Source organism: Parasteatoda tepidariorum, chromosome 7 (genome assembly GCF_043381705.1).
Source record: "Parasteatoda tepidariorum isolate YZ-2023 chromosome 7, CAS_Ptep_4.0, whole genome shotgun sequence".
NCBI lineage: Eukaryota > Metazoa > Arthropoda > Arachnida > Araneae > Theridiidae > Parasteatoda > Parasteatoda tepidariorum.
In genome coordinates this window covers 5,106,920-5,133,574 of record NC_092210.1, presented here as the reverse complement: position 1 = coordinate 5,133,574, position 26,655 = coordinate 5,106,920, and the positions used below count along the sequence as shown (strand labels likewise).

At 32.1% G+C, this 26,655-nt stretch overlaps 1 protein-coding gene across 1 annotated transcript in view; it reads right to left on the bottom strand.

Moving 5' to 3' along the window:
• LOC107449703 (DENN domain-containing protein Crag) overlaps nt 1-26,655 on the bottom strand; it is an 85,875-nt gene that overhangs the window by 52,135 nt on the left and 7,085 nt on the right. The window contains exons 2-10 of the mRNA XM_043039786.2: nt 25,769-26,094; nt 23,876-24,062; nt 20,862-20,918; nt 17,455-17,524; nt 14,947-15,116; nt 11,925-12,157; nt 3,335-3,401; nt 2,354-2,409; nt 992-1,136 (exon numbers count right to left, since the gene is read on the bottom strand). Coding sequence (XP_042895720.1) covers nt 992-1,136; nt 2,354-2,409; nt 3,335-3,401; nt 11,925-12,157; nt 14,947-15,116; nt 17,455-17,524; nt 20,862-20,918; nt 23,876-24,062; nt 25,769-26,067 — 1,284 coding nt within the window. The 5' untranslated portion in view covers nt 26,068-26,094. The remainder of the gene's footprint in view (nt 1-991; nt 1,137-2,353; nt 2,410-3,334; nt 3,402-11,924; nt 12,158-14,946; nt 15,117-17,454; nt 17,525-20,861; nt 20,919-23,875; nt 24,063-25,768; nt 26,095-26,655) is intronic.

Sequence of the window (26,655 nt, the reverse complement as noted above, 5' to 3'; positions counted from 1 at the left end):
ATTAATTGACAATTAAAAACAATTAGAAAAACAAAAGGGACCTCAGCAGCTAGGATGCAATATCTGAAAAAAAAAACTCTCACAGAGGAAAAACCAGCCTAATGCACCGTTTCTTCTTCATCTACTCTTCTTTCTAGATCCGTGGTGGCTCAGGAGATAGAGTGTTCGCCTTCCAATGAGGAGAACCGGGTTTGAATCACACCGATGGCTGGTCGATACGAATTAAGCACCCGGCTAGCATCAACTACACTGCTGACGTAAAATATTCTCAATGGTAGACGGATCATGGGTTAGAGTCCCCTTGCCTCAGGCTAACCGTGGAAGGTTTTTCTCTCCCTGTAAAGCAAATGCAGGTTAATTCCATCTAAAAGTCCTCCACAAAGGCAAATTTCTCCTAATAGGAGATCCAGAGCCGTGATGGCTCAGGTGACAGAACGTTCTCCTTCCAATGAGGTGAACTGGGGTTTGATCTCGGCGATGGCTGGTCGATATGAATTCCACATCCAGCTTGCACCGACCACAGTGCTGACGAGAAATATTCTCAGTGGTAGACGGATCATGGGTTAGAGTCCCCTTGCCGTCAGGCTAATTGTGGGAAGTTCTCGTGGTGTTCCTCTCCACGTAATGCAAATACGGGTTAGTTTCATCAAAAAGTCCTCCATGAAGGCAAATTTCTCCCAATACTTGATCCAAGAGTTCCCTTGTCATCTGGATTGGTTTCGAAATTACAAGGATATGGTACATTAGTAGTCGTAAACCCAAAAATTGGGTCTAATTATTTAATTAGGTGCGTGATTAACTCGCTCTCTGCTCCTAAGCCAACCACTACAGACCTAAAATGTCACGATAATTTTTAGAAAAAGCAAAACAATTAATTTGGTGCAATTTTCGGTAATACACATTTCAATAGCAAGCTTGAAAAAAGAAAGTTTAGTCTAATCTTAACTATTCTTAAAAGGAGTCTTATAAATCTACATAGAAAAACAGTTACCATTACTACAGCTTCGGCTACACTAGTCAAGACATCAGGCCGCAATGAATGGAAAAGTATTTTTTGTTCAGTCAGGGCAAACAGTAGGATTTTAAGGCATTTGTCAGGTCCAACATTTTTCAGTAACTGAATAAAAGAAGCACCCCTAAAAAGAACAAAATTAAAAATGTGCAGACAAATTTCAATACCTTTTAATCAAATTGGAATTTCGGAAAAAAAAAACTCTGTGTTAAGTTCATAAACAAATGTGGCCCTTTCAGCATGCCAAATTTCAACTCAGTAGTTGAATTCTTAAAGACTGCAGAGGAGCCCCGTATGGTATTTTTAACAACAAGTTTAACAGTTAATAATTCTCGAACAAATAATAGAATGTTATTTTTTTATAGCTTCGTAATTCCTGAACACTCTTCTACACGCCTTAGCCCCGTGGCGGAATCGTGGCAACACGGCGACATTGTCACAGCATGTTACTGAGTTTCATTTGGGAAGTAAAAAATTTTGGTTTTCTTTTCTGCAGAAATTTTCGAAAGCTTCTATCTTCTCTTTGCCAGATTCTCTCTATGCCATTATTCTTGCACATCGAAGTGGAAAAAAAAAGCTTGTAACTTTTCTATTTTTATTTGTGAATAATGAAGTAAAAAGTTTGGTTTTCTTTTCTGCAAAAATATTAATTCTTTTTTTTGTTGTTGCAGTTATTGCTATTGATTTCCACATAGTTTTTAAAATCCAATATTTTTAATCTCATATTATTTATTACAACAACTGAATCCTGAAATGAAAAAACACATTTGTAATACCCTTTTAAAAGAGTTCGATTTGGTATGACTTCGCCGTTCTTCTTTTTTTTCCGTTAGTTACTGCTATGGATTTCACTATTTTTAATTTGTTTTTAAATTTGATGATGACTTACAAAGAATGAAAAAGGGAACAATTAGTGTGTTTTCTCCCTACAAAATGTGAGAATAAAGCTCATAATAATATAATAAAAAATATTACACATTCAATTTTAAAAATTAAATTATTTTTTCCGAAAAGTTTTTTTCTTCTCAAGTTGACGCTTTTACTTCAAATTAGTAACATATATATTTGCTATTATTAAAAGTATCTTGCAGAAAGATATTAATGCTGGAGAGATTTGTCGCAGAAAGCCCGAAAAAATTCTGCCACAGGACGTCTTAGTAATTTTAAGTTTCTAAGTCTTATATTTGGGCAGCAAAGCAAAATGTAACGTTAAGTTAAGTTAAACACAAAATACTCGGCAACAGCCCCTATGATTTTTTTCCTATACGGAGAGATGATTACCTGAATATTGATCAAACATATTTCAATAAGACACCTAAACTAAATTCTATTTGCACTTACGTAAGTGGCAGCTGTGTATCTCCTGGTTGGGCAAGCGTAATAGTATAATCAGAAAGCTAGAGGAAAAATACAACATTATCATTCATTTGCCTTCACTAGAAAATAATTTTTTTTTTTAAAAAGTAATATGTCTTTAAATTTAATACAGGGTGCGTAGCCAAATGTTACAACAAAAAATAACCACTTTTGAAGCACTCTAAAAATATTTTTAAGCTACATGCATTAACAAAATGCAAAGTAATTTTTAAAGACTTTACGTGATCATGATAAAACAACTAATTTCTGACAAAGAACTCTTCTCTTGATTACATTAGTCATTATAAAATGATCAAGAGATTTTTTGATTCGATATCAGAGGGTAAAAAAATGAAGCCTGAAATTGAGAATATCTTGCAAAATGTAGCAGAGTTGCACATGAGAGGGCAATAATCTCACCGAACTCAGCTAAGCAGACGCACAAGCGGACTCACAAGTATTTAATCAAATATGTAAAATTATTGGCGTTTTATATGTAAAATTATTGGCGTTATTCATACATTATGGAACGAGAGTATACCAAAATAGATCGTGGTTGAATGAATTGTGAAAATGTTGAATAGAACAAGGAGAAAAGCACACTTTTGCATAATACGTGGCGAAAATCGATATGGTAAAGAAAAAAAAATCTCATTTTGAAAAAGGGAAAATTAAGCACTTTTTAAAAACACCCAATGAAAAAAGTACATTTAAAGGCTTTTAAAAATCGAAAATAAGCAACTTTAAGCACTTTTTGAAAACACTATGCACACTGATATATTTAGTTACTTTTCTTTATCACAAAGCTGTATATAATACTGAATCATTAGCTGATTGAATTAATTTTTTAGATAACATAAATAAATACAAAATTAGTATAAATTAGGCATTAGGATAAATGAGATATTTAGACAATAGTATAAACTAAACCTTTAAAATTTGGAGAACTATAAAATTATGGCATACCTGAATTAAAATCCTTGGTCTTTGTACTGATGGGAAAGGAACTTCAAGCATGAAATGAGATATTATTCTAGAAAATAAAAAAAAGACTATTTTATTCTAGTAAAACATTGCTTAAATTATTAAATATTGTTTTTCTTTAAATTATTGTTAAAAATTTTAAGATATATAAGACGTACAATTAAAAGAAAAATGCATTCAATATCAATTTATTAATATAGATTTTAAGCTAAGATACTTTTATTTTCAACATATTTCAGAAATCTGCAAAAAAACAAATAAACATTGCAAAATCTGAAAAAAATTTCCATGTGTTTTCCCTGTACAGTCCGCGAAAAAAAAAGAAAAAAAAGATATCACCCTGAATAACTTTTGTTCTAATGATCGGATTTTCACGAACTAAGTGTCTATCTTAATGGTTCCTGGGGGTGACCTCAAATATGTTAATTAATTAGAGCTAACTATTAATTAAGTTATGAAATCAGACACAAAAACGTACTTTCTCTGAATAAACATATAAATAAACATATAACATAAACTTCCCTTAGAGAATTATATTCGAAATACTGGTTTTAAGAACTTTAGAAGAATCTTTAGGAGGGAAGTAGCTCTGGCATCCTTTAAAAAAGTGATTGCATTTACAATGCGAACAAAACAAGAGTTGAATACTGCCCTTAAACGGGAAAATCTTTGGCCCTAAAAATTATAAGGATTTATATTCTAAAGTACCTCCATTAGTATTTTATCTTACTGAAGAATTCTTTGAGATATTACAGAATCAGTCCCTGCTATATATTTCATTGGAAAAAGCGATTCGTGAAATAAAATGATGACTGCAGCAACATTTTACAAATATATTGCAAATGCTTCTACCCATGGCTAATTAAAAATGATATCAAAATTTCCTATTTTGCTTCTTCTGGAAGGGTATAAATCTCATATCAATTTGAAACTGAGCAAGTTTTGTTCACCAAAACAAATTTTCTGGTTTAGTTTTCTACCTAATTCATGGAAATCTCCCGTTAGAAAAACAATATGCCGAGAAAATTTTACATCCATTTTTAAATAAGATTTTGAGGCATTAACTGATGAAAAAATGCTTTTATGAAAAGCGATATTTTTCCATTCAATGTAGAAAACGTTGACTTTGTCAAATGCATGCAAAACAGACACCAAGAGTTAATGAGCAAGACAGCTTATCAACAAAACATATGCTTTGAGAGTAACGATTCACTATTTCTTCAGAAGCTTGAGAAGGAAATCTCACATGTTTCAAATTTTTAAAGGAACATTGACAGAAAACTTTAATCTCCCAAGTATCCAATAGCCTGTGCTTTTCTGAATATGGAAGAATTTATTTCATAAAGAACATTTGGTTAATCAAATTTTGGCACGGAAGCTGATACAACTAACCCTGATAATGAAAGTATCTTGAAAACTGATTTTGAGATAAGTTCTCTTGAGGCATTGTTAGTTGCAAAAATAAAAGCACTGCTGAAGACCCACTAGAATAAGTCAATGAGAGATAGATTTTACTCAAACTTCGAAACTCCTTTTTCTCATTTATTATCCAGTGAGGAATTCTAGAAATGGTACTGGAAAATCAAAAGAAATTTCGAAGATACATTTACATTGGGCAAAAATTTGGAAAAAAGAGGAAGGTTAAATCAAAAGAAATAAATTACTTTTTTGCATTAACTTCAGAAAAAGAACGAAAATTTAAAGAGATTGAAAGAGCCGAAAAAGAAAGTTAAAGCAGAAAGTATGATGAAGAGAAAAAAAATACTTAAAAAGATTTTAAAAAAAAGCTTAAAAAAATATGGGGAAAAGAGATCTAATTATAATAATAATAAAAACATCATCGGATTACACAATGATAAACATTCATAATTTAGAACGGACTATTAAACTACGAGAAAAAAAATTAAAATTTTTTTTTTAAAATTATGTATTCAAACATATTTTACTTCCCATTCCATGACTGAAAAAAAAGTAACATTTTCCACGTTAACTGTGGTTATATGTTGGAATTCCAAGAAACATTTAGACATTTGTGTGGCCTATGGATTCCTAACGAGCATCAAACATTATCAAAATTAAGTGTTCATTTACTGGAAAATTTAGTGTTTATTCACTGGTAAGAACTGTTCCTTCCTCTCGGCGGAGCCTGTAACCCCCAGAGAGCGCTTCCCCAGGTGGCGGATCGGGGAATGCCTCCTTAGGTTTACCATAGGGTGGTAGGAGTAAAATAAAATAGCTCCCGCAGACCAACAGGCAGAAGTCCAACCTTTCCGGAGGCAATGGCACCCCTCCTCTATGAATAGTGCAATACATAGTGCAATCGACCATGTTACCGCGTCCGGGGTAGCCGACGCGCCAAGAGCTGATGTCCAGGCACTTGGCGAGAAGTTTGCGACGAAGACACTCAATATCCTACAACTGAACATTAATGGTACGCAGAGGAAAACAGAGGAACTTTCAGACATTCTTCACCAAAACAACATTCATGTGGCTTGCCTGCAAGAAACCAAACTTAATCCAAATCTCACGTTAAAAATCAAAGGATACACCACAACTCGGAAAGACAGGATAGATTGATCTGGTGGGGGACTTGCTTTTCTTATCAAACAAGATATTAAATTTAAGATCTATCCAGCTAGAGTAAATAGAAACTCTGACAGTAATACTGAAGCACAAGCTATTGACATCTTCCTACCTCAGCATTCACTGAGAATAGGCAATGTCTATCATCCAGATGCCACGGAAATAAATGTCGACCTTCTAAATAATCTTGTGAACACAACGAATGATACAAATATTATGCTTGGAGATTTCAATGCCAAAAGTCCGTCGTGGGGAAATTCTACACTAGATCAGAAGGGCTCTCAAGTTGAAGATCTACTCTTCGACCTAAACCTCTCAATCTTAAACAATAATCAAGCTACTCACGTCTCAAAAACCAATGGCACCGCGTCAGCTCTTGACATCACTACCATTAACCATCAACATGAACAGCTTACCTCTTGAAAAGTTCTTGACAGTGCTATCAGCGACCACTTCCCTATTCTCACCAGGGTCAACTTGATAATTGATGTGCATGAGCAAAGGAAAAGATCCTGGAACTTCAGGAAAGCAGACTGGCCAATCTTCACATCCAAACTTGAAGAATTCTGTGACCTAATGAAGCCATCATCTTTTAACAACATGGTTACTTCCTTCAACTCTTGTATACTAAAATCCGCAAAACTTTCCATTCCTCGGGGAAAAAGGAAAACCAACTGGGTGCCCTACTGGAAAGATAACCACATTGAAGAGCTTCTTTCGGAGAGAGATGCTCTGTGTGCAGAGGTTCAGAACAATAACACTGAAGAGAACAGAAGAAAATATGTCAACAGCTGTCACAAAGTTGAAGAGGAGATTTCCTTGTGCAAACGTCAGAAATGGGAGGATTTTTGCGCTACCTTAGATCCTAGAAAAACATCAAAACAATGGAATATCATTAGGACTCCGAATAGTCAAGTTTCACAACCACCGCAAGATGCTCAGGAGACAAACTCCATAAACTGCCGTGGAAAACCAGCTCACACGAATTCTGAATGTGCTAATATGCTAGCTGAATTCTATGCCAACAACAGCAAACTCGTTTTCAGCAAAACAGACAAAGCCACCCTTAAGACCACTAGAAGACTAATTAAAAGCTCTTATAAGCCCCCTAAGAACAACATCTTCTCTGACCTTTTCAGAATTGAAGAACTCGACTCTGCCCTCTAAAAACTTGATCCAAAGAAAGCTCCAGGTGCCGACCTCATCTTTGGAAGCATGATTCAACACTTTGGTGAAAAAGCCAAAAGGCAGTTACTTGATATCTTTATCCTTTCCTGGACTTCTGGCAAGCTCCCAAAAATTTGGAAAACCTCTATTATTATTCCGATTCTGAAAGCAGGCAAAAGCGCCTCTGACTGCAAAAGCTAATATCACTCACCAGTACACTGTGCAAGCTTATGGAGCGAATCATACACTCCAGAATCATGAACTGGCTAATTGAGGGAAAAAATTACATTTTTATCAGACAGCCTACCGAGCTCATCACAGCACAGTGGATCAGCTCTTTTACCTTTGCCAATCAATTATTGATGGACTACAGAAAAAACCTCATGAAAAAACAGTCGCTGTTTTTCTCGACCTGTCTTCTGCTTTCGACCGTGTTTGGCAACACAAACTCGTCCACATTGCCCATAAAGTCGGCATCGAAGGACATGCCCTTGCTTGGATGAATGACTTCTTGAGGAACAGACATTTCTTGGTCCGATTCAATGGTGAACTCTCTAAGACTCGCAAAATGAATGCTGGTGTTCCACAAGGCTCTGTCTTGAGCCATCTACTCTTTCTTCTCTATATGAACACAATCGATGCCTACATCCATAAGAGTACCAGGATCGCCTCCTATGCAGATGATATTGCCATCTGGAGCACAAATCATGATCTCAAAACTTCTCAGAAATTTCTGAATCTCAGCTTGAAAGGCATTGCAACATGGGCTAACGATCTCAAACTTACCATAAACCCTAATAAGTCTAACTACTGTGTTTTCTCAACCGACAGGAAAAATCGCGGAACCTTCCAGCCGGTCTTAAAAATTCAAAACACCATGATTGGACGTGTTGAAAATCCTAAATATCTGGGAGTGATCTTAGACCCAGAACTGAGATTTACCAAACACATCAAAACCACAGCAAATAATGGTCTAAAGAAATTGAATGTCCTCCGAAAACTTTCCGGCACAAACTGGGGTTCGAGATCATCAACATTAAAAAATACGTACTGCACCGTCATCAGGCCAGTACTTGAGTATTGCTCCCGTATTTGGGCACATGCTGCTGAATGTGTTAAAGACACTTTGGACTCAGTCCAACATGGAGGATNAATGTCCTCCGAAAACTTTCCGGCACAAACTGGGGCTCGAGATCATCAACATTAAAAAATACGTACTGCACCATCATCAGGCCAGTACTTGAGTATTGCTCCCGTATTTGGGCACATGCTGCTGAATGTGTTAAAGACACTTTGGACTCAGTCCAACATGGAGGATCAAAAATCATCATTGGTGCAGTGTCCTCCACTAACAACATCAAGGCCGAACTTGAATGCGGTCTTGTTTCCCTTGAAAACAGACGGAAACTTGCCACTCTAAAATTCACCAACAAAATCAGAAGCCACAATAGAGAACATATAGCTCGCAGAGTTATTGATACTTGGACAGGCAGATCAAGGCTTCAGAGATCATCAACGCTGCAATTTGACAGAGACATCAGAGAGGTTGTCTGTCTTGACCACTCATCTCTGGACATTATTCAAGAGCCTCTCTTTCCTTCCAAGCCCCCTATGTAAATTAAAATCAATACTAACCTACTTGAACCATGCTCAAAAAAGGAACCAACCCGAGTATTATTACAAAAAGGTGAAGACACTGTTTGTTCACTTTCCAGGGAAAACAGCGTAATAGTCTACACAGATGGTTCCTCTGATATTGACTGCAATAGAGGTGGTGCTGGCATCTCCATCACTTACCCCTCAGGAAATGGCTTCAAACTCAAAATACCCACTGGCCAAATTGCTTCAAACTTCACCAGCGAAGAGGCTCTTGCCTATTGTCGCTCCCATTCTCTAAAATGACTCAATAAAAGAAATTGAGATTTTCTCAGACTCAAAATCAGCACTCAAAGCCATACATAACGGTAAAACATCAATAACGTAAGAAATTAATACCCTTCTTCATTCATTAAATATCCGTTGTACTCTCCAGTGGATCCCAGCTCATGTTGGAATCGAGGGGAACGAATGTGCAGATGCCCTTGCAAAGGAAGCAAGCGACGAAGATCAACCTCGAGCCATCACCTGTGCAGATGCGAATGCTGTCGCCAGACGAAGGATATACAACCAGCATTTTAGCAAAGCAATAATCCCCGATCTAAACTGCCCAAGAAACCTCTCCTCTACAATAGCTAAGTTACGTACTGGACATTTCAAGGGCAGGAAGATCTCACGCACCCATATAAAATTCTATCCCATCTGCAAGTAGTGTCCTCATTTGCAACTAACTCCAGACCATGTTTTTGACTGCCAGGCCATTATTGGCTCCCTCTTTCAACTTGGAGCACCTCCCATCGAAATTCTCCATGGCCATCGGGCTCCAGAACTTGCAAACCTTGTTATCAAGACTTTTGGAGGACTCTAATCTTTGCACTAGCATAGACACGACAACAACAATAACTCTTCCTTCACTTGGTTAACTTACTACTTATTATTTAACCCCTTACCTGCCGAGTAAAATTTACGTGATTCATTTTCGCTCAAGTGCGCATTGTTATGCGGTGCTTTGGTGGGGGAAAAAGATTAATGCTTTGCAATTTAAAAACAGTTTACTTTCACAAGAGAAGAAAAAGAAGAAAATACAAAACTTTAATTAAAGAATAAAAATACAATATAAAAGATGTTAAAACTTAGCTGTTGTATGATAAATCCTGAAACATGGTTGGACACATAAACCAACATCACATTCATTGCACTGATAGCGGAATTCTTGACGAATATACACGGGAAACGAAAGTGAAAGAAGAATAAAACAGACCTTACTCAAATAGAAACACACAAGCAATAAATATTATGATATAAGTTTTCAAACACATCCCTTTCCCATTCCCCCTCCTCCGAAATTGGTAATACATTCATTGCAAACACATTCATTGGCAAACACTTTCAAGATCATTTTACTGTATTCACAAGTTGGGGGTGTAGTTCTATTTATAGCAGTGCAATGCAAAGCATCGTACTTCGGGAAAGCGTATATATACGCCTGTGGCAGTTAACTCATCATCTGACCGAGATGTATAAATACGCCCGTGGCAGTTAAGGGGTTAACCAAAAGCTTAAAACAATATTATGTAACTTATCTAATTTTTTTTACATAATTTGCATTTAATAACAAACATGTTGACCCCATCATTTATCTAAAATTAAAAATTTTGAAATTTTTTTTTAAAGGCAAGCTAAGCTGAAGTGTTCCTTCACTTGTTAGTTAACCCTATAAGATGTTGAGAAATTTGCGATGTTGTGAGAGATGCTTAAAAATGTTGACTACATATTTTTATTAATATTTATAAAATATATATTCAAGAAATTGATAAATATTTTATTCCAAATCTATTCATACGTATGTATATTATTGAAATTGTATCAGTTATTGAGAGAAAAAAAACTAAAAAATAATCACAATCTGTTGTATAATCATATTCTATCAGAAGCATGCTTTTATAAAACTCGACATTCGTTGAATAAAATATTTTTTATTCAAATTTCTTCACTAAATTGCAAATAGATTTTTAGAAGACTAAAAAAGAAACACCGTATTTCACAGTTTAAAAAAATAAAAAGATTAGCAAATGATTATTAGCGAAAAAAGTATGAATGAAATTTTACGCTATGCATGCTAAATCAAGTTCCTCGTAAATTTATCACATTTTAATATTAATCGCCCCATTTAATTATTTCTTCATTGTTGCCAAATTATTTTTTTCAAAATAATTAATTTTAATTTTTCTCATCTTCTAATAAATAAAAACAGTTGAAACTTTAGATTTTTAAGCTGAAAAATATGTAGATTAATATGGTATAAAAATATCCATACTTTATAATTCAAAATTTTTTCATCCTCAATTTAACTAAATAAAAAATAATTATTAAAAATTATTTTTTTCATGAAATTATCTTTATGTAAATGAGTTTTATGAGTGGGTGTAATTTTTTTTAAATTGCTTCATTAGTTTTTAAAATATGACTGAAAACGCAAAAAGCTAAATTAACAATAAGGGGTCCAAACTTTTAATTGCTCTCCTGACCAAACTATGGGGACCACATTTCCCAGATAGCGGCTACCCCCTATATTTCGAAGATAAGGAATCCAAATATGTAAAAAAAAATTTTTGTTTATTCAGAGAAAGTACGTTTTTGTGTCTGATTTCATAACTTAATTAATAGTTTATACTAATTAATTAGCATATTTGAGGTCACCCCCAGGAACCATTAAGATTGACACTTAGTTCGTGAAAATCCGATCATTAGAACGAAAGTTATTCAGGGTGATATATTTTTTTTTTTCGGACTGTACATATTATACACAATATATTAAGAGGAAATACACAATCACTATGCTCATGTATGATCTATATTAGGATAACTATATAGGTATTAACTGCAGGAAAAACTTAGAAATAAGGAACAGTTCAACAAACTACTTTAAAAAATGTTATAGTAAATGAAGTAGCATAGTATAGCTGAGCTATATTTAAATATCACACGCATCACGCTTTGAGAGCATTAAAAAAAAATGCTGACCCCTTGAGAAATAAAATTCTCTGTATTTTCACAGTTTATGAGGAATTAATTCAAAACTCCCTGCTACTTCAGATTATTTTTAAACTCCCTGTATAGAAACCCTGCAATATACGTGGAAATACCCACATAGATTGCTTCTACAGTACTTATTGCGATTATGAAACAACAAAAAATGTTTTAAATGAGACATAAATAGTATTACCTTTCTAAGGGTACTCTATGCGGCCCTGAAACAGACATTCGATGCAAGTATCTGAGAAATTTTTCGAAGGTATCAAAAAAAGGCCATCGTGATAACAAACATATAGACTTATTGGTTTGTAAGCATTTGTTTCTTTTAAGTTCTTCACTGGAGAAATGAAGGTGCACTTTCATTGTTTCGTTCAATTTCAGCTCCGGAAAAGGTTCATAGAATGTAACAGCCGCACCATAAACCTAAATAAAAAATTTAATTAGTAATTTGATTACAAACAGAAAAAAATCAAGAACACTTCTACCTAATAGGACTGGGCAATAAATCGATGCATAGGAAACTATTGATTCTATGCATTCATCACCGATCAGATGTTTGGATTGACAATTTTTCTAGGTATTGGAAATTGTGATTTACTGAGATGTGTACGATATTTCCCGATGTCTACACACGCAATGTTGAGAGTTGTTCTCTATAGCACATCGTGAAGAGCATTTTCCTCCCTAAGTGTGCAGCAATAGCTGTGGCAATGATCGTTATTTCCCCCCATCTTTTTTACATCATGACTCATCGTTTTGCTCACATGATAAATCCGAATGTGATTGAGAATCAAAGTGTTGATGAATCTCATAGTAATGGAAGGGTTTTCTATTAATAGCGTGTGTGTGCAAATCCTGTTGATTTTTTACAATCAACCCAAATTCTGTTGATTTTCTAATAATCAATCCAGCGTTTAATGTTTTTTAACTGCTATTCCGCAATCATCCACCTCTTTAAATATTGAGAAATAATTACAAAAAATGCAACGTTTATTTTTAAAAAATGCCACTTACTAATTTCGAACTTACGCAGTACTAAATGTAAAACATTAATGAACCGAAACACAGTGATGCATCAAAATATCACGATATTAGCATGCCGATACATCACAATGCCAAAATCTTAAAATCGCCCAGTCCTACTACCTACCATTTAAAGTTTAAAGAAAGCATTTCTAAAACAGCCCATAGAGGGTGGAGGAAGTATATTTCATACACAAGAGAATGATGCGTCAGTGTGATCAGCATTGCACTTTCCAGATACACTGTGAAACAATCAGAAGCTGCTGTCAGGAATCCAACACCAGTTCTTCACCATTATAGCTAAGTACCACTGTAGCATCAAGGCTCAATATGTTAAAAAGTTAAATTTTAACTATAAAAATATATACTTTTTCAAACCAGAAATTTTTTTTTATTAAAATGCAAAATAAGATTGAACCACCAAGTTTTTACTTCATATTTTATTTATACAGTGAAGCCTCTCGAGAGCGACCACTATCCATTCCACAGTAAAATGGTCGTTAATAGGTTAGTCGTTCTTAGAAGTTACCTCCATTGACTTCAAAATTGTTATCGAAGGTGAGTAATTTTTTGCAAATTATTTTAATTTTAGTTTATGCAATTTCCTTTGTGCGGAAATGCCATTTCTGTTGGCGTCATGGAAAGAAGGATCTGGTATAAATTCAACTTTGCACGAACTATAAAGTATGTTTTTGAGTCTGATTTTGTAATTTGAAATATCGTTTGCATTAATTAATTAGAATATTTGCGATCACCCCCTCCAACATTTAAGATTGAGTCCTAGAATGTAGAGATTAGATCATTAGATTAAAAGTTATTCAGGTTGGTCTGTTTTTTGTTTTTTACAATGCACTTTATTTCTTGGATGATGTAAAAAAGTACTGATCACTTAAATCACAAATATTTGACAATTTCCTAGCATTTCTTAAATCACTGTCGAGAAAAGAATAGAGTTTGAAAGTTAAATGAACAAATTCGCAAAATGTGTTTTAGAATAAAAAACTATTTCATGCAAGCATGAATTAAAAGTTCTAAATATGTCCGCATATTTAACCAAGACAATTTTTTTTATTTGAAACCACTTTGTATATTGGTGAAAATTAAGTTCTCCAGTTAAGTTTGTCCTCTAAAAGTAGCGAAATAGTCACTACATTTCTAAAATAGTTTGTAGTCACTACATTAAAAAAAAGTAGTTGTAGTGGTAGTTAACTACAATTGTAATAAAGTAGTTATAATTAACTACAAAGAAAATGTAGTTTTTCCAACCCCTGATTCCCTCTGTCTCACTCACTGCTTGACCATTTTATTTAACGATGGAACTTAAATTTCTGATCAAGTAAAAAAACAAATTAAAGGAATTCAAATGTGGATTTATATGCTAAATTCCCATGCCCACAATGTCTTTGAACTGGTTAAAGAGGACACAACTGTGAAACACCCCCTTTATATTGAACTCACCGGTACCAGATTTCAATGTTAAATACATTCAATCAATGTTATATACATACATTTTATGTTATATACATTTTCAATGTTATATATAATGTTATATTCATTGATACTCTTAATGAGAGCATTTGTGGCAATTTAGACCCTTTTCACCACATCTCACTTGCACACATCCTAAAAAGGATGTTTATTTATAAGAAAATTTGATTATTTTCCATTGAACTTCTCACTTCAAAATAATTTTCTAATAGTCATTCTCAATATTTATAATAGTTTTTTTATGTTATAATTACAATGAAAAATATAATTCCGCTTATTATAATTATTTTCAACCAATTAAACTTATTTGCTTTCATCAAAAACAAAATTAGAACAACACTATACACAGCCCCAGACATTTAAATTAATGTCATTTACATTAAATATAAATCTGACTGATAAAAAATTATTTTAAAACTATTTTACATAAAACAATGAAACAAATTTCATTCTTCACATAAAATATTTTCAAAATAAGTAGTTTTATAATTTTTTTATTAATGTTTCTACAATTGCAGAAAAATTTTGTGCTTAAAGTTGGAATTTCAACAAAAGAAGTATGATCATTCAGGGTTGCATAGTAGAAAAATATTGGAAACCACTGCCGAAGGTAATAAATGTATCATGATTTATGATCAATAATTAATTAAAAAAAAATCTTAAAACACTACATAAAATCCAAGGCAAATAAAAAGATTTACTTTTTCAGCTGAGTAAGAAGTTAAAACAAAGGTTGAGAATACAGGTTTAGGCTGCTGAGCTTTTTTAGGCCAACATTCAATTGTTGCACCCATTGGTAGACAAAAAAGTGGAACGGAAGGAGGTAGAGCAAAATTATCATAATCTTCTATGGGGAAACGTCCCAGAATACCTAAAACAATGAAAGCACATTAAATAGTGTAATATTATTTTTAAAAAAAGTTCACATGATACAATTCCGGGAAGAAGAAATACTGTGAAAAAGGGTAAACACAGAAAACGTTAAAGTGGAGGGGGAGTAACTTTCAGTCACACAAGAGAAACAAAAGAGAACCCAATCAGCATGCCGCACCTTTATGCTTAATAGCTAGCCAATGATGGAGAGACAATAAGAATTTGTCACTTCCCCGCCCTCAACTTGAATGACAAATAGGGGGAAAATGAATTTTCTTCTCCACCTACCCACCTTAATGAATGACGGGAATTTTCCCTTCTTGCTTGAATCTTTCTAGTTCAAAATGGCAGAGAGAACAATTAATATTTTCATAACTGTAATTTTTTTTCATTTTCTATATTTTAAGCAATAATTATTTATTTCTAATATTTTGTTTATGATTGATTAGATATCATTCCAATACTAAAGCATTATTGCCTGAAAAATAATGCTTATTTATTTTTTGCTTCTTAGATTCAGATCGTTTTAAGCCTTGTTTATCTTGGGGGTCTATTATACGCAAAAATCTAATATCCGAACTTCCAAAAGTCCCGTCGATTTTGGATATGTGACTTTCCACTGTATTGGGTTCTTAAATCACGTAAATAAGGATCGCGATGCAAGATTTTAAAACAGTGAAAATACAAATCGCATCGCATAACTTTTAAATCAGATAAATATAAAAATTGATGTTTGATTTTAAAATCACATGAATAAGAATCACGATATTAGCAGTTTTCGTGATATTAGTAGTCAAATATTCAAAATGGCGAAAATCCGCCACACCAAAAGAGTAAAATTGGCAGGAAGAATCACGTGTATGTATACATCTTGCTAACGTGATTTAACCGGTGACATATATTTTAGAACAATGGATTAAAAATGGAATTTTTTTTTTTACAGCTATTCAATATTTTATAAAATCAATATTCTTCATGTTATTATAAAAGTTAGAAAATGGTTCTTATTACACAAATAAAATTTTAAATGCAATAACTACTGTATTTATAATTTTTACATACACATAAAAAAGTAAAGGATTACACACACATCTTATTCAATTAGAGCAAATTAAACAAAATATTGAACCTAAATATAACTAGTATAATATAATATACATCCCAAAACACGGTACAGCACACAAACCCATATCACACTCTTTGCCCTCAACTGAAGTCGTAATAGGTGAAAAACTACGACCTCTAATGCCATCTATTGGGAAAATAGTGAATTAAATATCCTAAAGTAGAAACGAACTCAACTCGGGCTTCACAAAATTGAAACGTTAATTTTTCTCCTCCCCGAAGGCATCACAAATACTGCACATAGTAGTTGCCCGAACTGGATTCGAGCGACACTGGCAAGGGGTTAACAAAAGTTTTAACATTACGTCGGATTATAAGATTTTGATTTGCGAAAGTCCACGAACCAGTGGAATTCCGTGCGTTCATAGAAAACTCACATGTCTGGTTTCTAAAGCCAGACGAACAATACAAAAAACCCGGAATTCCGGGGTAAGCCCAGAATATAATCACCCCTGATGTAAGTAAAAACATTTTTTTCTTATTATAAATTTTAAGTTAAACAAATAATAAAAGAATTTTATATCCTGATGAGTCACAGAGCGATATATTTGATATCCTGATGTGTCATCATCATCAGGATATCCTTATGATGACTCTTCAGGATATTAAGTCACATTTGATGAATCTCTCTTCCTTCAGATAGATTTTCTTTAAAATGTGTGATAAAACTTGCTATGTATTATTTTGTAAATAGGAAATAGTTCACTAGGCAGAAATTTCCAGAAAGTTGACAAAATTTTACGGAAATGCAGTGAATCGAAACATTCAGTTTAAAAATGGGGCGAAATGGTACTTGCTTGAAAATGGTGTGACATGTAGATGGAAAAAAAAATTGAAATGAAATTAAAAGTTATGAAACTAACTGCTCAGGTCATAAATCAGTTGCAACTTATCAGCTCTTATCAATATCACATAAAATCAAGATAAATGTTTTGATTGCAATAATATTTCTAAATTAACTTCAAAGATCATTATTATACTGATACAAAAATTATACTTTTTCCAAGATCATAATTATACTGAAACTAAAGACACAGGAACTCGTTAATTACGTTGAATGAAAAACGTAATTTCAGTTTTATAATCTGCAAAAAACATCCTGCTCTCATAAAAAAAGAATATCTGATCTGATTAATTTTAAGTAGTCACATGCAAGTTCGGTTTGATGAATTCTATTGCGAATAAAATACTAACTATAAATGAAAACTTACCAGGTTTATAACACAATAGATCTGGCCGATTCATGGATTTTTTATAGCATAAATAGACATCTGAACCAAGCTATTAAAAAAAATAAAATTTTTTATTTTGTATTAGTTTAAGGATAAAAAAAAATTACACTTCAAGTAATAATACCTACACACAAATATAATAGCCAGTTTAATGACAGAAATCTAAACTCACAAGAAAAAAAATGCCTCTTAGCATCAAATCTTCAATACTTCTTTTATGGATTAATACCATATACGTTTAAATATAACAAATTATAGTTTCAATCGAAATCAAATAAGATCTTCAATAATAAAAAATCTCAGTCTCAATAACCCCAATAATAACTACTGCTTACAATTTTAGTAAAATTTAACATGTTTTAAGAACAATACATTGCAAAAATGTTTGTAAAGAAAAAACTTGTCTATTTGGATGACGTTATTGTTTGCATGGATCTCCATGTTTCGATCCGTTTGTTTCAGTTTATAACGCCTATGAAAACTGTTTCAATCCAAAAAGCCATGTTGCACAAACAAATGAACAAAGGTAAATACAAGCAATAGTGAATTGTCTGAAAGCTGCGATTAATTTATAAAGAAAGAGCAGCAAAATATAAACTAGACAGAAATTTCAAGATTATGGCAGATTTTTTAAAATCAAAAGCAGCAATTGTAAATAGGGTGCGTAGCCAAATCTTTCCCCCAAAAATAAGCACCTTTTCAGTACTTTTTAAGCTCTAAAAAAATATTTTTAAGTACTATATACATTAACAAAATGCAAAATAATTTTCAAAGACTTCACAAGATCATGATAAAATAAATAGTTTCTGAGAAAGAACTCTTTTCTTGATCATATTAGCTACCATAAAAAGATCGAGAGATTTTTCGGTTCGATTTCAGAGGGTGGAAAATGAAGCCTGAAATTGATAATATCTTGCAAAATGCAGCAGAGTTGCTTATGAGAGTGCTAGAATTTCACCAAACCCAGCTCAGTAGACGCACACATGGACTAGCAAGTATTTTATCAAACATGTAAAATTATTGGCGTTTTTATAAGCTATGGATTGACGTTAATGCCGAAGTTGATTGTGGTTGAATGAATTGTGAATAACGTTGAATAGAACAATGTAAAAAGCACGCTTTTGCATAATACGTGGCGAAAATCAACATGGTAAAGAAAAAATCTCATTTTCGAAAAGGGAAAATTAAGCACTTTTTAAAAACACCCCATGAAAAAGTACCTTCAAGGGCTTTAAAAAAAAATAAAAATAAGCACCTTTAAGCACTTTTTAAGAACTCCACGCACCATGGTAAATTATAAGTCAACAATTTATGCTTAACTCACAAGCTATTAAAATAAATGTGCATTAAGAATTTTGTGTTACAGCTTATGAAAGTATTATTTAACACATATTTTATAGCTAAAAAAATAACAAATTATTTACTATCTTAAAAAAGACATAATACAGGAGTCATATTTAACATCCGAGAAAAATTTTTCTCATTATCCAAATGCACAATTCTAAACAGTAATGTGCACAGCTATACAATGTGTTAGCTGAAAGGAAAAAAAAACACTTGAGAATAATAATGGCAGATAAAGAAGGAAAAAAAAACGCCAATAAAATCTTTAAAGTATGACAAATTTAAAGTCATATGCATCATTATCGATATAAAACCATTATCCATGACGCATTCCATGATAGCATTATGGATCATTATGATAAATATACATAAAACATCTTCAAATCACACTCTCGGTTTTAAATATTTCTTAACATCGTAAAGAATTTCAAACATAAGACTGTTTATGGCTAATCACCTCCCAACCTTTAAAAAAAAATTAAGATTTTTATTCTTTACCAAAAATAAACCAAAATCCAAACTTGACTCATTTTTCTTCAATCTTTTATGCTTTCCTTTTGAGCTGAAAAATTAACAATTGCGAAAAATAAAAAGTTAGAACAATATTTAAAAAATTGTAAAAAAAAAATAATTCTAGGTTCAATTTTTCTAGGTCAACAACTTTTTCAGGTTTTTAACTAAAAGTTTTGCTTTTATTGAGCATTCCCTGATTTTCCATGCTAATTTGAAATCTGCTGAGTTCTCCCAGTTCCCTGTAACTTTTAGCAAAATACTATACTTTACAGCAGTTTTTAAGATAACTTTAGAAAAACACTGAGTGATTTCACACAAAACAGCCATACTATTTTCCATTTCAAAATAAGCTGGATCCTTAAAACCTGTTGTAGACCCCTGAAAATACTCAACTAAACTGAAAAAGATATTCATGGATTTAAAATCCTGAGATCTTAACTATTTTTAATTGTAAAATTGATATTTTTAAATAAAAATAGATATAAGACGTTTCATCAAAATGTTTGAGTTTCAATTAACTGCAAAATAGGAATTTAATTAAGAATTAGAATTTAATCAACAAACCAAAGTAATCTGCAAAACGATCAAAGAATTTCCCCTCCACATATTTTGTGAAGTTTAAACATTTTATTTGTAAATAGCATTTTATTTTTAAACATAATTATTTAAACTTATATTCTCATGAATTCAGAAAAAAAATCTCTACTTGTTAGGTCATATTTCCTAAAAATATAATGAGCATTTTAAAATAGCATTTACTATTATAATGGACTCCTATTCAAAAACAGCATAGAAGGAGAAAAAATATGAAAAATAATTATAAATATAGAACCAATCGAATGTTTCAGTTTTATAACATGCATATTGTTTAAAATCAGTTATACATTGTGCTAAGTACTAACATCACAGATATACACTGTGCTAAGTGAGCAAGCAGGGTTACCACTGAAATCTGGAGAAAAATTAATACCCTGTGTTTTCCCTGTATATATTATACACAATATATTGAAAACTTAAGAAAGAAAAAAAAAATAAACACTGAACATACTTAAATAATGCTATTAGTAAATGAAATAGTTTAGTATAGTTAAAATATCTTTAAATATCTCATAGATCAAGCTTTGAGTGGTCGAAATTTTTTAAAAGACGAAAATAAGAAACAAAATTCCTTGTTCGCAAAAAAAAAATCAGAATTTCCTGCATTTTCCCCGTTAATTTAGGTGGTTTTTAAATTCCCTGTATTTTCCAGGTTTTCCTTATTCCCGTTGTGAAGTGGCAACCCTTGCAAGGAAAAAAAAAAAAAGATCTTACAAATTACATTAAAAATGAAGAAAAAAAAGAGAAATAAACTAAGTAAAAAGATGACAAGCTTTAGGGTCATGTCAACTCAAGAAAGCAAATTTTCTGAAAGGTAAATTATGAAGATAATTTCAATCACAAGTGACTAAAAAGTAATATATTAAAAGTAGTATTTAACATATATCATACAGTATTTCAAACCATTAGAGAAGAAAATAAAAGATACTTACCATTCCTTTATTTAAATTTTTGTTGATTTTACAAAATGCATGAGGTGGATTTTCATTCTAAAAAATAATTTAATTCTTAATATTTTTTTTAAAAATTTTAAATATATAAATCTAGGGGATAAAATAAAATATTTATCCTATTACAACATTAATGTTCTTATGGCATAAAAATTAGTAAATAATTCAAATTTACTTCCATTTAAATTATGGAAATTCTGATAAAATGTACTAATTTCAATTTATAATTATACACACATTAATATTCACAACATAGTTTCTTAGTATATTTTTTTAATACAGGTTGAGTCTAAATTGTTTGGTGGATGGCTAAGAAAATGAGAAAAGTAACATAACTTAAGATGCAGGATTATACCTGTGGGAAATGGCTAAAAGCAAGAATTAGATTAGCCTGACAGGAGCGGTTGAAATGCTTGTTTGAGAAAACTAACATAAAATTGAAATTAACAGTGAATAAATATGAAAACATTTATTGGTTAACAGCCTCAGAAAATTTAGATTATGCAATGTTGGTCCAGGTGCACCAAAAAGATGTCTAATAATAGAAAAATTGTTTTTACTTGGTTTAAATGTTTACAGGAAGGAAAGTAAACCACGCTTGGCTTATGACAAAGGAAATTGGATTTGGCACTAAACATGTGTGGCATACCACACATATTTAGTGCCAAAATGCATCAAGAAAACTAACATAAAATTGAAATTAACAGTGAATAAATATGAAAACATTTATTGGTTAACAGCCTCAGAAAATTTAGATTATGCAATGTTGGTCCAGGTGCACCAAAAAGATGTCTAATAATAGAAAAATTGTTTTTACTTGGTTTAAATGTTTACAGGAAGGAAAGTAAACCACGCTTGGCTTATGACAAAGGAAATTGGATTTGGCACTAAACATGTGTGGCATACCAAACATATTTAGTGCCAAAATGCATCGAGAAAACTAACATAAAATTTAAATTAACAGTGAATAAATATGAAAACATTTATTGGTTAACAGCCTCAGAAAAAGTAGATTATGCAATTATGAATGAGAAATTTGTCTTTGTGGAGGACTTTCTGATGAAACTAACCTGCATTTGCGTTACATGGACAGGAAAACCACGAAGACCTCCCACGGTTAGCCTGACGGCAAAGGGACTCTAACCCATGATCTGGCTACCACTTACGATATTTTATGTGCACTATGGTCGGTGCGAAACAGGTGCAGAATTCGGAGCGACCAGCTATTGCTGGGATTCGAATACGGTTCACCTCATTGGAAGGCGAAAGCTTTATCCCTTGAGCCACCATGACTCTTTATCAAAGATTGTCATAAGTGCAGAATGGCTAATTGGTGTTGCTTGTTATTTTGATTTCATGTTTGATTTCATGTCATTTCTTGTTCATAAAAGAAAATTATGGCAATAGTAGAAAAATATTCACTGGCCGTAAACAATAATAAAAAGACTTCATAAGTATGTACCCTTTTTCAGATTCACTCACATGCATCTATTGCATCACAAATAGAAACATAAAAATTAAAATACACCCTCTAACACATATTAATTTATTGAAAAAAATAAATTTAATAAACTACAGAGGCAAATTTTATAAACTAATAAGAAAAACTGCAAATGACGCAATGAAATTTAGCATTATATAAACCAAACTTCTATCAATTATGAAAAATTTAATAAACAGGTTAAAGGTTACATATTTACTCTATATTATATAAAAAGTTAAAAGCAAAAAAAACGAAGAAAAGAAGTTATTAAAGTGAATTTAGATTACTACAGAGAATATTTAACATTCACAATCTTGAATAAGTATGTTATTTTACGAGAGCAACACAGAAAAGAACACCAAACTAAATTAGTATATCATCCCGTTACACTCTATTGACCGCAATGCTCAGCTGTCCAAACAATAATTTTTTAAACATGGTTTTTTTTAACTTTTTCCTCCAAGAAAAACAAAAAAGTCACATTTTAATTGTCTCACACTTGAAGCAAAGCTATAATTTTAAACTACATGTGCCACTTTGCTATGAAAAATTAACAAGGCTTTAGAACAGACAAATAACTTAAATATTTTAAAAGTGGGCATACTTTTTAAAAATTGCCAATTTAGCGACATTTTTCCACCTAGATTAAAACTATCCAAACAAATGCCTTACTCTCATTTTTTGCAATTTTTAAGAGCTAAGGTAATGCAGCATCGGAGATTTTAAAATAGAGCATAAATGCTTTTCATTTTCCCAAAACTGTGGCTTTTCACCATATTGATGTTTTCTGTTATATTCAGAATAAGCATAGATGGAGCTGGCTAAAAATAGGCCTAACTTAACAGTCACGAATAACTGTTACAAACTCACAGCAGCAATTTAAAAAAATTAATGAAAAAAAAATTAATAGTAAAATTTTCATTAGTTAAAAAAAAAGCATCATTTCATGTGACTAAGCTTTTAAAAAAGCAGCCTTAATGCTAGTTCGTATCATATTTTAGAGGCCTGAACAAACAAACCACCATTATTTTAAAGACCTTTCATGTTGTTACCTTCTTTAAAATAAATCAGCAGGAAAAAAAAAGAAGAAAAAAAAAACCTTTTAACCCCTTCCTTTTCGCTCCCGTGAAAATGATGGGGTGAGGTTTTGCCCTCTATTTCTTGCTCCCGTGAAATTCTCGGGTTAGAGTGTTCAATAGTAACATGCCAATAAGAATAAACTTATTCATTTCTTTTGCCCAGGAAAACATTTTATTTCTAATTTTACACACCAGATGGCAGTACCATGATATTTTTAAGGTAATTGTAGATAGTTTATTTTAAACTAGATGTAGGAACTAATCAAATACGTGTATTATGCAAAATAGGCACTTTTACAACCGTTTTCTTGAAAATTAAGCGATCGTTAAGAGGTTAACACAATAAAAAGCTATTTTTAAAAAATTTTAACCATGTGTTTAAACTGATATCGGAAGCTCATTAAAAAGAGACAATAAAAGCAAAATTAAATTACCTTATTTGCTAATATAATACATATATCTGTAACAACTAGTTGATTGCAGGGAGCATTTTCAGGTGCCCTCCGATATGTGATAAAAGTTTTTGAACCACTATTATTTACATTCGCTAAATGACCACCTGGTGTATTCAGGACCACTTCACTGTCAGCCATGACTTTCTCCTTTCCTTCATAAAGTACCCTGAATAAAGTTTAATCAAATTAATACAGCTGTAAACAATAAAAAATCTTTATTTTTCAGAAATTAATAAAATAGATGTTTTGAGAAAGACAACTGCCCATTATTTTAACTTACTCGGGTACTACTTTGAAATTAAAGTTGCTTCTAAACATACCATCAAAATGTGCAAAGCATACCATTAAAATGCACTAAGCATACATCAAGCTATGCAAAGTTGTGTTGCTTCTAAATGACACAACTTTGCTAAATTGGTCCCTTTAAAACTAGTCCCTTTAAAATTAACAACTTACCTTAATTGATTTTCACAAAACTAAGTCACCCATCTCTCTCAGGAAAATATGCCAAAGCAGCTTTCAGTTGCCAGTAAGAACCCTACTTTAAATTGCTATTTTGTTAAAACATAAAAATTATTTTAAATAACTTAATATAATAGCTAATTAATGAAATTAAAATTGTGTATTAAACAATTAGCACTAAACAAATTAGCTTTCAAATTGCTATTAAGACCAAAAAAAATTAACATTTTAAATTAGGTGTTCTAAATTTTAATGAAAGTGGAGGGTCAATATTATTGGTCTACAAGAAAGATCGTATTTCATAGGTTCGAAAAAAAAGGAAGGAAAGCTGCTCCAAAGCTATCGTGAAAAAATTGCTATGAATTTCGAAGCTGTTGTGAAACAAGTTTTGAATGTCGAGAGATAAAGATTTGTGATATATTAAGGATGTTCACTTGAGGTAGGTGGTAGGCAATGTAAAGGGTTAATGAGAATGCTCTCATTTTATTAGTTTTAGGTATCGTCCGTGATCTTAATAATCAATCAGAGACAATCAAAAATATAGGCTGAATATGTAATTAGCAATATTTACAAAAATATAGTTATATGGTATCTTCATATTTCAAGAGATTTTATCAGTCCAAAAAATTTGTAAATTCTTTTCAATAAGAAAGAAACTGAGTTGTAAAATAAGATGCAACTGCTGTATTAAACTGTATTCTCGGCAAATACAAGGCTTTTGTTGCTAGAATCAGGGGAGAAGAAAAGACTGTAAATAAGGTTTCTTTAAATGGAAACCAAACTGTAATAACAGGGCACGTAGCCAGATTTTTCAACAAAAAATAAACTCTTAAGTACTTTTTAAGCACTCAAAAAAATTTTTTAATCACTCTCCAAAAAAAAAAATCTTAATCAGGATCTGTGTAGTAATCAAGTCCCCCCCCCCCGTCCAATCATTTAAAGTTCTTAATTTATTAACATAAAATCAATAAAATTCAAAAACTTTACATAATCATGATAAAATAACTAGTTTCTGATAAATATTGCAGATGTAATTGCGAAAATCATGCATTTTTTGCAATTTAGAACGACAATCGATACGGCAACGAAAAAAACTCTTTAAAAGATAAAAAAAATTAAGCACTTTTTACAAACCCAGAATATAAAAAAAAACACCTTAAAAAATTTAATAAAAAATAAGCACCCTGTTCACATTTTAAGAGATTTTAGACAGTCCAGAAAATTATTACATTTATTTTTTAATAAGAAAAAAACTGAGTTGTAAAATAGGATGCGCTGCTATAATAAACTGTATTGCCTGCAAATTCAAGGTTTTTGCTGCTAGAGTCGGGGAAAAAGACCGCAATGAAGTTTTTTTTAAAAATGGAAACTAAACTGTAATAAATAACACAATCTAAAAATTGCACTCACCCCACATCCACGAGAGGGGGTTTATCTCTACCCCGGCGGAAACAGAAAAAGATGTTTGGACTGCGTAGACTTCCATGGTTTAAATCAGCAGGAAAACCAAGAGGAGTGCATTCAATGCAAGTATAACCTTTTGGCACTGTTTCTCCCTGGCTACGTATAATAACGGTCACATCAGTTATGGGCAGCAAAGATTGTGTAGATTTGGGACTGTTTCCATCACGAGAAAACTCTTCGAGGGGTGAAGCATTGTCTAGAAGACCTGCAACTACAAAGTAGTCGGCTACTCTTTTATCCTCCATTCTTCAAAATTCAGCATCCTTGACACCCTGCAATAAAGTTCACCTTTATTGGTATTTGGCAGAAGAAGGTTGGTCTAATTTCAAAATAAAAATAAAACATAAATATCTTCACAAAACAAAACAAACAATTGTAAAATAATTTTAACAGATAAAAAAAAATTTTTTTTTAAAAGGAAAAGCGATTTGTTGCTTTCATAGAAAGTGTCAGGAAAATACATGAACCTGGATATGGGACTCTGTATTAATTAATGTTTTAATAAATAATTATTTTATTATCAGCTATTTAACAAAAGGAACAACACTCTGTATCAATTAATGATTTTTAATAAATAATAATTTTATTATCAGCTATTTAACAAAATGAACAACACAGATTATTTTTTTTAAAAAAATTAAAAATTTCAATTTTAAGGTTTTTATAAATAAAAATGTGCTGTTGTGCCACAGGCCCCTGGTTCGATCCTGGGGCCGGACAGCCACTCAGCCTTTCATCCCTTCAGTGGGTCGATAAATGAGTACCAAGCATGCTTGGGAACTAAACACTGGGGGTTCCGCGTTCGGCTGACCACCTGACCGGAACATCTGCTC